The following is an 18,056-nucleotide window of genomic DNA, read 5'->3' on the forward strand; positions in this document are numbered from 1 at the left end:
CATTTTCTGGGAGTTTCAGGTGATCTTTGATAAGGCTTGTAGAATGAAGGAGCAGAAGGTTGTCTGGAATGCATTTGATATCTAGGTTATTTTCTGCTGGCCTTTGTCATGTGAATGCCCAATGATCTCATCATAGTTCAAGAAACTTTTAAAGTATGTAGTGCATTATCTGTTTTGGCACCAAAGAATTAATTTCCTTCAAAAGGGAATGTAAAATGTCCAGTAATTTATGGGCCTGTTTGTTGCTATGGGAATCTCCAGTGCTCCTGCCATCCTGCAAAATAGTCTTGAAATGCCCTATCCCTATAGTCATATGGTGGAAAGGAGGAAGATGGCACAACAGCTTCATGTGGCAGTGGGGATATATGAGCTGGAATCACCTTGGAGAGCTGCTGTTGAAGATGCTCCTCTACTGAAAGTTGGGCTTGCACAAACTTTGCCACAGAGAGATGAGAAGACTGTTGCTATGTCCTGAGCAAGAACTGTAGTGAGGGTGATCTGGGCCTTGATGTTACAGAGGAGCTATATTTTCATGCTTTATGAATGCTTCAAGGTGCCTACTAAGGCCAAGAGCTAGGATCATATAGGTAATATGGAAGTGGCCAGGAGTGGTAGGGTACTAGGTCGGAGGACCTTCCCTAAGTTCCCTATGCCTGCTATGACCCGACCAGAATAGTATGGGTCATAGGGTTGCACCCTGGAAAGCAGGAAGGTGATCCACTCTCACTAATATCAGAGACAGAACAGGAGAAATACGCTTGCAGAGGAGTAGACCTTGTTGGAGTCTGAGTGTTGGGAGAAGAGGGGAGATTCCTAGTCAATGCAGAGGACAATTCCGGTATGGAGAGTGATTCAGGCAGGGCTGATACAATGAGATCTCTGGGCATCATGAAGTTCAATGCTCATGGTTATACCTTATTCTTTTTTTAAAAATAAAAAGATCAGACTTGCCTCTCTTGTTTAGCAGAAATTTAGATGGAGCCCCACATGTGCTCCTTAGAGGAGCAGTGCCCAGACCTCCTCTTTCCAGGGTGGCAGGAGGGAATGACAACAGAATCAACAGAAGAATACTTCAATGAAGGAGCCCTAGCACATGAGGCAGAGGTAGTAGCCTTTTGCAGTGGACTGCTCAGAGCCTGAGGGATCCTGCCTTCCAGAATCTGAGGCACACCTCATGGACTTATAAAGGAGAGCTTTAAAAGCAAGGGATGCTTGAAAACAGACATTAATCAAAACAAATAATGTATATTTCTCAGTGAGAAATCCCTCAATTTCCTCCCAGACACAAAACAAACATTTTGAGTGTTTGTCCTTGAGGGGACATGACAAACAAATCTTAAAACCAGGAGACTTTTAATCAGTCCTGAATATCCGTTACCAGGCTGTGACACTGTCCAAAGGCACCCGATGTTATGAGACACCTAATTACCACCTGGCCTTAGCATGAGGAAGCTATTATTTGTGTCTGCAGTGGGTCAGCTCCCCAACTCCACTGGCCATACAAGCACTCCCCTCCAGGCCTCACGACCCTGTTGTTACTTTACAGTTTAACAATCAGCACACCCCAACTCTCAAGTCTTCCAAGCATCTCCCTGGAGTATCCAGTCCCTGGTTCACTGGACAGTCGCAGTACTCGGATTCACTGCTGCCGAAGAAACAGTGCACCCCCGTTTACTAGTTCTACCTCAGATCACCGCTCCACTTAACTCACAAGCCTTAGATATGTTTACAGTGAAAACAAGTATGTTTATTTAACAAAGCAGACATTTTAAGTAGTAGCAAGTACAAGTATTGGAAACAAATGATTACATATAAAATAAAATCATAATACACATTCTAGGCTTAATTAACAATATATTCATGTCTTGTGGAGTATTGCTCACACAAAATTCTTGCAGAGCTTTACAGCCAGGTTGACTAACCCTCCTTTCATGAGACAAGCAAGCTGTCAGTTGCCTCCTAGATGAAGGATTGTGTGTGTTTCCTTGCACCCCAGAACAATCCTGTGTCTTTATTCATAACCAGGGCACCCCCTGCTGCTGTTTGTTTCATCCTGGAGATTTCCTTTCTTGTAGATCAGCCCTTCGCTAAGTAACAAATAGGCATACATTGTGAGGCATACACTACACAAATGGCCAGACAGTGAGATAACGTCTGTCTGTAACTGCAGAAAGGTTCCTTGCAGCAGGAGGTAGGTGACCTGCCTTAACTCCAAGACCTTAAGTATCTATTTCAGTACAGATACCTACTCCTTAAATATTATCCATCCATACAATTTGCAATGATTATGATAATAAGTGGGTTACTGGCTCTTGTTAGAAATCTTACATGCCACTCTTTGGTGAATTTATGCATATATTTCTTCCAGGGGATCCCTGTGCAACCTATGCACCCCTGTGCCTTCTGCCAGTTGGCACCAACAAGTTCCTGGGTCACACAGGTGAAGAAAAAAATTACAAAAAATGTCACCAAACTAAAACTTAGAAAGTAAACTGATGCTGACTAGCTAATTAACTAATCCAAACTATGGTAAAGAACTATATACTATTACTAGTGTAGAAATGCAAATGCAAGAGACAGGAACCCTGGTCTCTTGGTACGATCTTGCAGTCACAGGCAGGAAGAAGGAATTGAGGGTCAGCTGGCCTTGCTCCATCTTTTATGACCTAAGGTTTGAGGTGGGGGAGGGGAGGGACAAGGGCATGCAGGACACAGGCATGGGCCAACGCACACTGCTGGTCAAAAGATTTTTATCACGAGCACATGAATTGCAGGCCCATCGGAAGTGGAATACATATAGACAAGCACTTGAAAGAGAATGAGTGAATTGATCCAGATTTTTAAAAGGCAGCCACTTCAACCATCATCCACACTTGAACTGAACATCTGAGGTCATGAAAGTGGAATCAGCTCAGTTTCCTGACCATCACCATCACTTCAGGTAAAATCTAAACCAGAAGTACTAGAATGCTACAGAGAAGATTGTCCTCATAGCACTGTAAAAAGCCAGACAAAGAAATACTGGAATAACTCTTGTTACTTCAGTTCCTTAGATTCTCCATCTATAAAATAAAGTTAATTATACCTATCTCGTGATGGTATCTGATAGTGTTTGCAAAACATTTGAAAGATGAGAAGTACTGCCTGTGGTTTACTAAGAAATGTGAGCATCCTATTTTTGTTACGCTGTTTTCCGCCCTCTCATCCCAACCCACTTGACATAGGTGTCAGACTTATTTTTTAGATTGCAGGCTCTTTGGGGCAGGGACTGGCATTTTCTGTATGTTCGTACAGCACCTAGTACAACAGAGCTCCAAAATTAGATTGCCTCTAGGAGCATCTGCAATATAAATGTCAAATAATAATAAGGCTCACAGATAAGACTATTTCCATGAGATTTTCAATTATACTCCTAGAGTAGAGTTAAGGTAATTCTCTTTGTTTGCCTCTAGATTATATGGTTTATTTGGGACATGTTTCTTATATCAAGAAATACTGCCCAAAAATTTCAAGTTTGGATGTCTGAAGTTATGCACCTAAATCCATCTAGACACTTAAATAAAAGTTGTCTGATCTTCAGAAATACTGAGTATATGTACTATTATAATGTGTTACAGTAGCACCCAAGTCCCCAACCAAGGTTGTATTAGGCACTATACAAACCTGTTGCAAGATAGTCCCTGCTCCAAAGAGCTCACAGTGAACAGAAGCACCTTTATCTCTATTTTGGGGAACTAAAGCACAGAAAGATTAATTGACTTACTGAAGATCACATGTGAAGTATGTGGTAGAGTTGGGAATTAAACCCAGTTCTTCAGTCCTTAATGGGCTGTACACTAGTGGAAGGCACCTGACAGCATGATCTCTCAGGCATGTGCAAGATCACAAAATGCTACAAATTGGAATCCTCCATTCTGTGCGACCTTACACCTGCACATGCTGTGTGGAGGATGCCATTTAATGTTGTCCGCCATGCAGCAAAAGTGCCAGAAAGCTGTTTCACTACACCCCTGCTGGGTCTCAGTCCAGTTCATAAAAATAGGTCCCTCTAGTCCACATCCTCCCTTCTGACAGTGGCTGGTGCCAGGTGCTTCAGAGGGAAAGAACAGAACAGGACAATTTATCAAGTGATCCACCCCTTCATCCAGTCCCAGCTTCTGGCTGTCAGAGGTCTAAAGAGACCCTGAACATGGGACTGCATCCCTGACCATTTTGGCTAATGGCCATTGATGGACCTATCCTCCATGAATTTATCTAATTCTATTTTAAGCCCAGCTATACTTTTGACCTTTGCAACATCCCCAACAATGAGTTCTACAGGTTGACTGTGCGTTGTGTGAAGAAGACCTTCCTTATGTTTGTTTCAAACCTGCCTATTAATTTCATTGAGTGACCTGTGGTGGTTCTGTTATATGAAGGGGTAAATTACATTTCCTTATTCCCTTTCTCCAGACCAGTCATAATTTTATAGACTTCTATCATAATTCTCCTCAGTCATCTCTTTTCCAAGCTGAAGAGTCAGATTTTTTAATCTCTCCTCATATGGGAGTTTTTCCATATCCCTAATAATTTATTACCTTTCTCTATACTTTTCCAATTCCAATATATCTTTTTTGATATGGGCAATAAGAACTGCATGCAGTATTCGCGGTTTGGACATACCATGGATTTAAATAGTGGCATTATAATATTTTCTGTCCTTTTCTCTATCCTTTTCCTAATGGTTCCCAACATGTTAGCTTATTTGACTGCCACTGCAGATTGGGCAGATGTTTTCAGAGAACTATTCATAATGACTCCAAGATCTTTCTTAAGTGGTAACAGCTAATTTAAACCCCATCATTTTGTGTGTTGGGATTATTTTTTTTTATAATGTGCCTTTAACATTGAATTATATCTGCCATTTTGTTGCCCAGTCACCCAGTTTTTTTAGTTCCCTTTGTAATTCTTCGCAATCTGCTTTGGACTTAACTATCTTTTGTATCATCTGCAAAAGTTGCCACCTCACTGTTCACCCTTTTCCAGATCCTTTATGAATACATTGAACAGCACTGGTCCCAGTACAGATCCTTGGGTGGGACCCTGCTATTAACTTCTTTCCACAGTGAAAACTGGCCATTTATTACTACCCTTTGTTTCCTGTCTTAACAAGTTACTGATCCATGAGAGGACCTTCCTTCTTTTCCCATGACTTCTTACTTTGGTTAAGAACCTTTGGTGAGGGATCTTCTCGAAGGCTTTCTGAAAGTCCAAGTGCACTCTATCCACTGGATCACCCTTGTCCACGTTTTTGTTGACCCCTTCAAAGAATTCCAATAGATTGGTGAGGCATGATTTCTCCTTATAAAAGCAGTGTTGATTCTTCCACAACAAATTGTGTTCATCTATGTGTATGATAATTCTCTGCTTTCATATAGTTTCAATTTGCCTCGTACTGAAGTTAGGTTTACCAACCTGGATTTGCCCGGATTGCCTCTGGAGCCTTTTTTAAAAAAAAATGGTGTTAAATCAGCCTCTGTACTAGATGACTGGTGGATAGCTAATGTAAGCAATAGGTCACATACCAAAGTTTGTAGTTCTGCAATTTCATATCTGAGTTCCTTCAGAACTCTTGGTTGAATATCATCTGGTCCCGGTGACTTATTACTGTTTAAATTTATCAATTTGCTCCAAATTCTCCTCTACTGACACCTCAATCTGGGACAGTTCCTCAGATGTGTCACCTAAAAAGAATGGTTCAGGTTTGGGAATCTTCTGCACAACATCTGCAGTGTAGACCAATGCAAAGAACTCATTTTGCTTCTCTGCAATGGCCTTGTCTTCCTTGAGCGCTCCTTTAGAACCTGAATCATCCAGTGGTCCCACTTACTGTATGGCAGGTTTCCTGCTTCTGATGTACTTACAGTTTTTTGGCTGTTAGTTTGAATCTTTTGCTAGTTACCCTTCAAATTCTTTTTTGGCCTGCCTAATTATACTTTTATACCTGACTTGCTATTTTCCTCAATATCATTTGACTTCCAATTTTTAAAAGATGCCTTTTTGTCTCTAACCATCTCTTTTCCTCTTCTGTTTAGCCATTTTTGGTCTTTTTTTAATTTGGGGTATACATTTAATTTGAGCCTCTAATATGGTGTTTTTAAATAGTTTCCAAGCAGCTTGCAGGCATTTTATTCATGCCTGTTCCTTGTAGTTTCTGTTTAACTAGCTTGGTCATTTTTGTGTAGTTCCTCTTTTTGACATTAAGTGCTACTGTGGTGGGCTTTTGTTTCCCTCCTCCCCCACAAAGACATTAAATTTAATTACATTATGGTTGCTATTATGGAGCGGTTCAGCTATATTCACCTCTTGGACCAGATCCTGCACTTCACTTAGGACTAAATCAAGAATTGCTTCTTCCCTTGTGGGTTCCAGGACCAGTTGCTCCAAGAAGCAGTTATTTAATGTCTAGAAATTTTTTCTCTGCATCCAGTCCTGAGGTGAGAGGTACCCAGTCTATATGGGGATAGTTGAAATCCCCTATTATTGATGGGGGCTTTGGGGAGAAATTTTTTGTAGTCTTTCTAATCTCTTTTAGCATTTCACAATCACCATCACCATCCTGCTCAGGTGGTTGTTAGTGTATTCCTACTACTATACTCTTATTCAAGCATGGAATTTCTATCCATAGAGATTCTATAGTACAGTTTGTTTCATTTAAGATTTTTAGTATATTTAACTCTATGCTTTCTTTCACATATAGTGCCACTCCCCTGTCAGCACAACCTACTCTGACATTCCTCTATATTTTGTATCCAGGTCTCACCATGTCCCATTGATTACTATTATTCTACCAAGTATCTGTGATGCCTATTATATCAATCTCCTCACTGAATGCCAGGCAATCAAGTTCACAGATCTTAGTATTTAGACTTCTAGCATTTGTACACAAACACACAAAATTTGTCAATATTTCATTGACTACCTTCAGTCTTCCTTGTTTGACAGTTTCTCTCCAGTTTCAACCTGTACTTTACCAACTTCTATCCTCTCCTCTTTACTAGGCTATCCTAATATCCTCTTTAATAAATCCTCCCCTAAGAGATGTCTGTCTCAACTGTATGCTCCTCTGCACCTGTTGGCTTTCCCCCAATCCTTAGTTTAAAACCTCCTCTATGACCTTTTTAATTTTACATGCCACTAATCTGCTTCCGTTTTGATTTAGGTAGAGCTCATCCTTCCTGTATAGGCTCCTTCTTTCCAAAAAGGTTCCTCAGTTTCTCATAAACTGAAATCCCTCCTCCCAACACCATCATCTCATACATTCATTAAGACCCTGCAGTTCTGCCTGTCTAACTGGCCATGTGCATGAACTGGAAACAGTTCAGAGAATGCTGCCATGGAGGTCCTAGATTTTATTTTCTACCTAGCGGCCTAAACTTGGACTACAGGGCCTTTCTCCTACCTTTCCCTATATCACTAGTACCTACATGTACTTAGACTACTGGCTTCTCCCAAGCACTGCACATAAGTATCTGCATGTCTCCAGAGGTCCACAACCTTCACACTCCTAAACAAAAAAGGGTATTAAATGGCAATAAACTTTGTTCACACAGTTAAGGATGCCCAGTGAGAGCTCATGCCCTTCTAGAATACTGTTTGGAAAAACCCAAACTTCAGAAAACCAGGAATACAGAGTTAAGTTACATGCCCAGGTAACCTTAACTCTGCCCTCTAAGAGATAACCCAAAACAGCCCTATCACACATACTTGCACTTTGCTTTTTCACTGTACAGGAAAGGAGCTACCTGCATCTGCTCTACCCTCAAAAACTCTCCTGCCAGAATACTACACTTGTGAAATTTAACAACCACTTCACACTTACTCACAGGATACCAGTGAATGGGGCTCAGCCACCATTCGGGGGCAAGGAACCCCAGATTGTAGTTCACATGAAGGTGGGGCAGGGAGAGAGGCTCAGACTGCCCTAGAGGGGCAAAGGGCCCCCAGATCCTGGCACACACACAGAAGGGAAGAACATTGCGTTTAGACAACCTTGCCCCCATTCTCCCCCTGCCACTCACCCCATGTCTCCTTCCCAGTGTCCCTCTCTTTCACCTGAGCCACCTAACTCCTCTCACCCCTCCACCATCCATCCTCATTTATCCCACTCCCCATAATCCCCCCTCCCCTCAATGCAGCCCCAAACTCCTCTCATTTCTATTCCCCCACCTCCCCACTCCTCCACACTAAAATGTTCCTTGCCTGCAAGGAAACAGTCACATGTCTTTTGTAGGGGGAGGGGGAGGAGAAAAGTAATCAAAGTACTTTCACTCAAAACAACCAAATCACACCTGACAGAGACATCTTAGCAACATGATTCTGACCTTTTCAAGATTTCTGCAGTAAGTGGGACTTGAACTGACACAAAAAGGGGTAAAGGACAATTGCTTAGCCCCTTGGGCTATCCAGCTAGTAACAGAATTTTCAGCCTTAAAAAAAATTCATAACTTCATGCATGCTGAGAATAATCTGTTCGACATGTGAACTTTAGAACTGCTTGGCACATGCCAAACTGGAGAAGCAAACTCTTTTTCAAACAATGCTTTTATCTGATTTCCCCCCCAAAGGCCTGGTGGGTACCATACACTCTACTGGCGTAACCCTCAAGTACTGGAGATAGTGCAATGTTACGAGCCATGGTTTGAGCTCTATCTGTGCACAGAAAAAGGGTTGCCAGAATAAATCAACTTTAAGAAAAGCTTCCCACCCCCACTCTTACCATCCCCCATCCTGTGGTGTATCTTAAGAATCCCTTGGCTAAATGGTTCTAAACTTGGATCACTGACCCTACCCTGAATCCCCATGAGGGGCACCAAATTTCAAGGCAATCCAAGTAACTGCACCATTTTAGAGTATTTAGAACAGTCAAACTTTAAACAAATAGCTGGTCCTAACCATAACAATAACAGAGTTGCTGCTCTGCTACAAGCCTTCCTCTCTACCTGCAGCTGTAACTGATGTCAATGCGAGCTGAGTGCTCAGCATCTCTGAAAATACAGGAATATTTAAAAGTGACTGATCTATAGGTAGCTAAATTTGAAAAAATTTACCATTGATTTAATCTATTTGGTCTAGAGACTTCTAATTATTAGGCATTCAAAAAGCAAAACTAATCATGAAAGAAAATCTCTGAATCATATGAGATTTACTCATCATAATTATATTACACATCTCCATTATTATGTTAACATACCAGTATTTACTGGAAAATAATAAGAGCCAATTTGTCAAAAATCTGGATTCCACATCATTACACGGTAGAGAAGAATATTCCCTTCAATACAGGAATTATTGGGTGAAGGACTATGGCTTGTGTTGTGCAAGTAGGTCAGAATAGAAGATCATAGATTCTTTTTAAGGTCAGAAAAGACCACTATTGTGCCAGTTTGTACAATTAGAAGGTCACAGAAGCCCCCATCTTTAGTGGGAAGCAGAAATGGATTCTACAGATTTGAGGGGGCTACTGCACCACAAGCTGCACTCTGCTGAATTGTGTTCTGTGATAAACCAGATTTTAAAAGTTATAAAGGAAGAAAAACTTTCAAGGCAATCAGCTACATCATTCATTAAGTCAGTAAAAAAACCCAAAACAAACAAGAAACCCATATGCAACAACAAATCCTCCCACCACTGACATGTCAGCAAAATCTAATTAGTCAATTTCTAAAATGACATCTTTGTTTATTGTCAAACTGGCTTACCGTTCTCTGTTAAATTTCAGAGAATGAAGAATAGCCGGCCGTTTCTGTCTTAGGTTCCACAAATGAAGCGTGTCATCTGCACTCGCACTGACCAAGGCACCCTACAACAATCAGAGACAGAATATGGTGGAATGTTATTCATTTGCATATTGAAAGGGAAGATTATTTAAGAATAAGACAATAATCTGTAAGTAGACAGCAGTACAACATCTGTGAAATACTTATTTTCCTTCTGAAAAAAATACTCTGCAACAACCATTACTTTGCTTTGATTGATCCTGTACTAACTTAAAATGATCAAATTTGAGCTGATCTGGAAAATCAAAGAGCTCATTCGAGTATTAAACATTTGATATTAAATGTGTTTGTGATTGATAAACCAGGAAGAATGCAGAAGAATGGGAATAAGAAGGAAGGAGGTATTAGCTTGAAAAGATGGGTTTGAAGGAGGCAGTTGAAGCAAGGAGAGAGTGCTTAGCACACTGGGAAAGGGAGACTGCCCCAGGCACAGTATAATAATCACGTCAAGATAACAGAAAATGCAAAATCAAGAATGAGAAAAGGACGTGAAAGTAAGAGGAGAGGGATGAAAGTAGGGAGACTGAGCAGGGGAAGTGAGAAGAGATGCAGATGGCACCGGGGAACAGGGTCGGGGGCACGGGGAGCTTCCCCAGCTGCCAAGCCACACTACCCTGCCCACCTGGCACTACAGTTCGGGAGTGGGGTCAGGGCGCAGGGGCTTTCCCTGCCCACCTGGAGCTCAGGGGCCCCCAGTTGGTCGGGACCCTAGACATGGGCCCCGTAGGCCCAGTGGCTAATCTGCCACTAGTGGACAGTTGTAAGCAAAAAAGGTGGATTTTGGTTACAATAAAGAGGAAGAAGTGATGTGACTTAAAGATTGACTATGGGAGAAGGGATGGGGAGAGTACAATAAAAAATTATGGGCCTGGGAAACAGGAAAGAAAGTGGAATTCTCAATCAAGATAGAGACGGGAAGCGGAGGAGGAGGAGGCGATTTAGGAGGAAAGGTGAGAAGACTAGAGTTTGAGATGGTGGTTGAACATCTACAGCTGTCCCTCTGGCATCTATTCTTAAATGTGAATGGATACAGAGTGAGAGGTAAATCAAGAACTGTCAGATTTGATATGGTAGTTAAATCCACGAGAAAAGATAGACATGTACACAGAATAGAAATAGGAAAGGAGAGGACAAAAAAAAAAAACCCTGCAGAAAACCCCACAGATAGGAGAAAGGAAGAAAAGGAGCTAATAAAGAAGACACTGAATGAATAGTCAGCAGGTGAATACATGATCTAGAGGAGCACAGAACCACAAAAGCTAAGATCGGAAAGAAAGCAGGAGAAGGAAGAGTGATTCACATGACAAAATGGTGGCACATGCATTTTTTGGTGTTCACACACATACTCCAAAAGTAATTGTCTCAACTTTAGTGTAAGTAGGAAAGGCTGAATAGAAATGTTTCATTAAATAAGTTTTAAATACCTATGTAAAACTATTTTGCCTAAGAGTATGCTCTAGGCAGTTACACCTATAGTTAAGGTTGCCTGAGACGTTCCATTATAAGGTCCTATTTTCAGTTGCTTATAACTTTGCCAAACATTACCTGTTCAGGCTGAAACATTTCATGCCATACTCAAAATGAGTTTTTCTGGGAAGTTTCAGCTAAAATGATTCAGTTGTTTCTCAGAACAAGATTAGGAAAAAATGTTGTTTTGCACATGTTAAAATGGTTGTAAATTTTTTTTTGTTGAGAAGCTCCAATGCCTCCTTGCTTTGGAGCAGGGGGTGGTGTGTGTGTCAGGAATGTGCCTTTTGCCTTCCTCATGAAAGTCTGCCCAAATGTGGACAGTTTAGGAGCCTTTCAAAAAAACAAAAACAAAAAAACCAACCACACACACAGGTTGGACATGCTCATGCTCTTATTAGAGTTTGAAAACTACATTCTCTGAGGATTCTGTCTGCACTGAGCAAGCTCCAACCCTCACAGCTTCTCCATGCTGACTAGACTGTGTATGTACCATCTGCACAGAGTGACCGAGTAAGCTCCATCTGCAGTGGCATGGGCTGAGGCTTATCTCTGCTATTGCTCCTCCCAGCTGCCAGGGGCTGCTGTGGCACCAGAACTTTGAGCAGAGAAACTCTCTCCTGTACTCCTTCCGGTGCACACACGGTATGGAGAAAATGGAATCTGCCTGCCTTGAATTGGTGGGAGGAGGCCTGATACCCCATAATTAATAATTAATTATTATTATTATTTCCAGACTAAGTTTTATTCATTTTTGTTAGTTCATTAATTTCTATCTCAGACATGTCCGTGCAGTGAGGAAGATGATCCATGAATTTAGGTTACACATATGCAGCTTACTGTGTGTTCAATATTTCACATCACCATATAAAGGCCCTGATTCTATCACCCATACTTACATTGAGTAATACCTTTTACTATATATAGTCCCATTCATTTTAACAGCATTACGTACACAGAAAATTATATTTCTGAGTGCAAGTATGAGCAGCAGAATCAGGTCCATAGTTTCTTGCTGGCCCCTTTGTTTGCCCTATCTGGAAATTACATTGCAAAAATATATAGATTGCACCATTCAACCATATTTAAAGAAAGAAGATTCTGCACACTGTACATATAGCCTTACCTCATTGATTAAGAACTGGAGCTGCAGTACCGCGGCACCACTTTCGTGTTGGCAGTAGCAATCAACACCAGGTCTGCCCAGTCTGTTGCAGTCAAAGTCAAGGATTCTGACATTTCGGTTATCACCAAGAGTAAACAGCAAAGAGGACACGAACAGAACTCTCTCGCAATTAACCTTAGATTTAACAATCGTTCTTGCTTTCTCTAAAGCAAAGCAGTATACACTTATCTTCAGCGGTTCTAATTAAAGTATCAGCACTATCACCCTGAAACATGTGCAATTATGAGTGATATGTTCTTGGCTATATTCCTCCCTATGAATGAAAGTGCATAAATTATCATGAAGATACAGCCAAAACACATCTTAAACTCCAATTTATTTTATTTCATCTTCATAGTATGTGTTCATATTACAGCTGTACATATCAGATGTTTTTGATTATCTAGGTCATACAAAACTAATAATTTAGGAGCAGGGTCAATAACATGTTATGCACCATTTACACTGTTTTCAAGTGAATAATTTTGCCTATTTATTATGTTCTACCTGTAATTGTTACTCCATTCTCTGAATGTAACTTTCTCCTTGGCTCTTTTGTCTCTGAAAACTATTTTTAGGCAATAAAGAATCTCTTAAGGATGGTAGTGTGCTTTGCATCTTAAAAGTGTGCATGTGTCAATCTCCAACTGGTTCGTTCCTTTTAAACTAAAAAAAGAATTAGTCTAAACAGAATAATAAGAAAATCTCACAATTTTACATAGCCGACAAGTTAAAAGAGCATTACTGTTGCAGGTAAAGGACACTGAGCAATTCTCCCCTGGAGAGTTGAAGCTCTTTACAATATCAATAAACTTTGGGGTGTCATACTTAGAAAGATCTGTGGGACCAAGACTGAGGGATCCAATCCATAACTCCTCAGGAGTTAATTATAGCAATGAGAATGATCAAATATCTACATTGTGAGCACTATCTGAAATTCACCTATGTACAAAGGGAGCCTGCACAAAGACTATACACCACTTTATTCCCTCTTACACTTTATTTTGAGGAGATTTAGGAGCCAGTCAAAATCTGTGTTCTTGTAAAATCAAGAAAATACTGTACCCTTTCAAAGGGTGGTAGAGCTTCACTCCAGCTTGAGCTCTCTCAGACTCCCTGAACACATTCTGGAAGAATCAGGGCTTCCTGTATAGTCTGACCACTCCGAACTAGAATCCTGATACCCAATCTGGACCCCGTGGGACCCAACAAATATCAGGTCTGGGTTGTATTGGGTGGGAAGACAACCGGATCCTCTTGGTCTTGGATCAGGTCTCTTCCACCTGCCTGTGGGGTTGGCACAGTGAGGCAGCGCAGCATTGACTCAGGTTCGGGGGGGAAGGGTCAGGTCAGAAAATGACTCTATGCTCTTGGGCCTGGGTTGGGCCAAAAAATTAGGCTGGAGTATACTCTATCTAAACCTCCTCTTCCCACAAATACAGGCCATGGTTTTAAGTCTGTATCTCATCCTAAATCCCCTAACCTGAGTCAAGATTAAAATCTCAAATAAACTGGCATGTACTCAACATAGTTTTAGCTCCAGAAGCATAAGGTATACTGTATAAGAAATAAAGCTGTCTTTATGTCAGTTTCAAATAGCTTTCACAGAAGTATAGAAGCTTGGAAAGGTAGCAATTAACTGTTAGTATTGGTTTATTATCAAAATTTGGCATATTTAAATTGCTTGACAAAGCTTGCTGTGATAAATATGGGAATTTTATGATGCCCATGTGTACTTCATTTTCCCTCTGTGGTTTGTACTGCTATACACGGAGTGTAAAGAGCAGGATACATTAGGTGTTTGAGTCATGTAATTGTCTGGGGTGATACGAACAGGTCATTAAGGACTGGCTGGAACCAATGTATATCAGTGGAAGACCCTACAGAGACAACAGGAACCCCAATCACTGAAGATTAACACCTAACTGCAGAGGCTGAACATGTGAACATAGCATGGCTGTGTCCAGAGAATGAAGAGAGGTGTCAGGGATCTGTTTTAAGTACTGGCCTCAGAGACACAGGAGCTCTCACCTGGGATTTGGGCCTGGTCTACACTAGAAAATTAAGTCAGCAGTGAAAAATCCACACCCTGAGCAGCATAGTTAAGACCTAAATCCCTCTGTAGACAGTATTAGGTCGATGGAAGAATTCTTATATCGATCTAGCTACCACCTCTCAGGGAGGCGGATCATCTACACGAATGGCAGAATCCTCCATGTTGGTATAGATGGTGGCCACACTGAAGTGCTACAGTGGCATAGCTGCAGTAGCACAGCTGTAGCACTTCAGTGTAGACAAGCCCTAAGAAAAAGGGAAAGTGACAAGAGAAAGGAAACTAAGCTGCTTCCTACAGCAGCATGGCTCAAGGGACCCCTGGCTTTAGACAGAATGGACTGTCATAGTCTTTGGTCTCTCTCTGTTGAAGAAAGGATTTCCCAGTGCTGTATTCCAGTTGACTAATCAACCCTACTCTGTCTTGAAAAGGCTACATAGAGTCACTGCAGATACTTGCTGAAGTGCATTGATCGCTGAAGGGAGTAAAAGTCTCTGAATAGGACTCTGCTTCGTTCACATTCACTGGGCAGAGCTCATGGTGAGAAACTGGAGTGCTGCAGCCAAGAGGCTCAGTCTAGGAGTTGCTGAGGCCACATGGCCTATGCTTGTAGAAAAGTGTGACCCATTGGGGGCCTGGCCCTTTGAAGATGTCCTCCCCAGACCCATGGCACCACAATGCTAGCTCACTATCCAGCCTCCCACAGGATCTTACAGGGAAGGGTAGGAAGTCATCTGGCCACGATACCATCAGCAATAACTATATGAGGAGTGGCTTAGTTAGCCCACACAGAACTACTGTGATAGCCTTCAGTAGCAGTCCTCACTGGAGCTATGGGATACTCACTACAGAAGAACACGACTCCTAGTAGCAAGTTTTGTCAGGACGAGGGCCTTAAAATCTGATCCCAAACCCACTGTAGTCAAAGGAAAGTCTCCCACTGACTTTCATGGGTTTTGTATTGGACCTCAAGGGTCTGTCTACACTGCAATAAGACACCTAGGGCTGACCTGCGTCAGCTGACTCTGGCACCAGCCCAAGCCCAAATATCTACACTGCAATTGTATAGCCCCACAGCCCAAGCCCAGGTCAGCTGACACAGGCCAGCAATAGGTGTTTTAATGCAGTGTAGACATATCTGTAGTTAGCATGACCGTGCAATTCTTGTGAACAGAAGTCACAGTACTATAAGTACAAACAGATATAGCTAATGTGTAAAGCAGTCAACATAGCTTCAGACTTACTTTGTCATTTACATAAAAGTTATTATTTTCATTTTTTATTTTAGTGCCTACAATGTCCTCAGCACTGGACAAGATACAAAGATAAAAATATGTACAGGATACAAAGTCTATGCCCCAAAGTGTTTTCAGTTGAAAAGATATATACAGAAAAGACAGTGATGGAAGAGAGAGAGAAGGAATTACACAATAAATGTTTTTTAAATTATTCTTGTGAACTCAACTTTTCCACACAGAAGTAGTGAGTTTATCAGAGTGATCTGAATAAAAATAAGGTGGCAGTTTTGTGTACTAGGGTTCACTGGATACAAGATAAGGTACAGAAGAGCATGGAGAGAGGCATGGTAAAAAGAAACAAATGGGGCATCAGTGGTGGAGTTGTGGGAGATATGAAAAGAGACAAGGTCTAATGTTCATATTGGACTTCTTCAGGAACTTAAAGACAAACAAGAACTTTATACTTAACGCAATGGATAAGGAGAAGCCAGTGGCAGGTTTCAAAAAATGGGGTGATATGGTTAAAGGGACAGGCAAGAAAGATAATGAGATTGCTCAAATTAAGTTCTTGGCCTCAGTGATGACCCATGGCAGTGTCTCTCAGTCTAATTACACATTGTGCAAAAAGTTTTATCAGCGTTGAATTTGTCATCATTCAGTTTCACCTTCTCTATACCATTCATTTGTACCATGTTCCCCTCTTATGTCTCCTAAGAGATGAGGAAAAGCCCTAGTCCAAGGGAGGATGCAACAGAGAATGAGCACAGGGGAGGTTTGGATTGAGTGGGAATTCCTACAGGTGAATATCTTTGCTTTAATTTGAATTTTACACTTCATTATAAATAAATGGCACTAGCGAATGCATTCCCATTAGATGGAAAATTATGCTAATGCTGTTCTTAACCAGTTGTCACCATCATTCACCATCAAAAATGAAATCAGTCTTGTGGGAGAAAAATCTAATGAAGCAGATGACTCCATTCAGTATGTCCCAAATAAAAATGTTACAGGATACTCTGTTTACATACATCACTTTTCACTCTGAAGTGAATGTTTATATGAATTATAAAATGTAAATTATACCTGTCTGGCCAGTCATTCTAGCAAGGATTAACACCAAGACAGTAGGCACTGTCACAGCTTTTGGAATCCCACTGAGTGGCAGCAGATTTCAAATATGCTAGTGGCCATGCTGGGGGCCCTGTAAACAGTTCATTCACCACAGGTGCTCCTCCTTGTGGCTAGGTCTGGGAATTAGCTCTCCCTGCATGTGGTGCCCTCATCTGTTGGTTACTCAGGCTGTGGTCCCCCCCAAAATTAGGATACTCACTCTTTGTGACTGAGCCCTCTAGCCAGGTCACTTTGTAGTCCCCACCTTCTAGGTTAATAAAATCCAACCAGACAAGCAAGCTATACACACACTGCCTCAGATGGGCTTCTAATCCAGGTCTTGTGTCACTTTCCCAGAGGGTGGTAGGGTAACCACCTGCCCACTAATCTGAGTTCTAGCCCAGGGACGCTATGACTAGCAATCCAGCTCTGTTCAGTTTCAGACCCTGTTACTGTTTCCCTAGGCTCCTTCCTACCCCACCTCTCTATAGCCTTACTATCTCTAGTTTACTACCACAGATTCCTCTGTTCCCCATGACTACTTCACCATTCTTGCCCTCTTGCTGGACTCCCCGGTCTAGGGCAAGACCCTGATTTATTCTCCCTCTGCATATCCTCCTTATCCCTAGCCAATTCACTTTCCCTCTAGAGACTGACTGCAGCCATCCTCCCTACACTCACTTCCTGATTTATAATCCTATCCCAGCTCCTCCCCAACCTGGGATTTATCTGCCATTAGGCCCTATCAATCCCTGGTTCCCCTCAAGGTGCAGCATATAAGGTTAACTGGGTCCTTCTGGCCCATACTAACCCATTCAGGACTTGTGTGGGTTGGATGCCCTTTCACAGGGCCTTTCTGACAAAAGCTGCCGAGAGATTGGCACATCTTCTTCCTAGCCTGTCTACCTCCTTCTTGGCCAGTTCTGCCCACTTTATCTATCTGTGCTCCATTCCCCCACTATTCCACTTGAGGAGATATTGCAGCATTTATCACTACTGCAAACTTTGTTGGTACACTCTCTTACACCAAGGCCCTCTGCCAGAATCTATATTGGCAGAAGCTGATGTAGACCTTGAGCTGGATTTATTTTCTACTTTACTTTTCTTTGTCCTTTAATAAAACAACAAATAGCCCTGTCAGCAAGGATTGTAGAATATCTTTTGAAGATGTTAAAAGGAAGATAAAGCTGAATACTTTAAAGTCT

General features: G+C 41.6%; 1 protein-coding gene across 7 annotated transcripts in view; it reads right to left on the bottom strand.

Annotated features, from left to right (window-relative positions):
- STXBP5L (syntaxin binding protein 5L) overlaps positions 1 to 18,056 on the bottom strand; it is a 410,492-nt gene that overhangs the window by 247,260 nt on the left and 145,176 nt on the right. For all 7 annotated transcript variants that reach the window (XM_054042932.1, XM_054042916.1, XM_054042898.1 and 4 more), the window contains exons 3-4: positions 12,412 to 12,493; positions 9,741 to 9,841 (exon numbers count right to left, since the gene is read on the bottom strand). In XM_054042932.1, coding sequence (XP_053898907.1) covers positions 9,741 to 9,841; positions 12,412 to 12,493 — 183 coding nt within the window. The remainder of the gene's footprint in view (positions 1 to 9,740; positions 9,842 to 12,411; positions 12,494 to 18,056) is intronic.

Source organism: Malaclemys terrapin, chromosome 1 (assembly GCF_027887155.1).
Source record: "Malaclemys terrapin pileata isolate rMalTer1 chromosome 1, rMalTer1.hap1, whole genome shotgun sequence".
In the NCBI taxonomy this organism is placed as follows: Eukaryota; Metazoa; Chordata; order Testudines; family Emydidae; genus Malaclemys; species Malaclemys terrapin.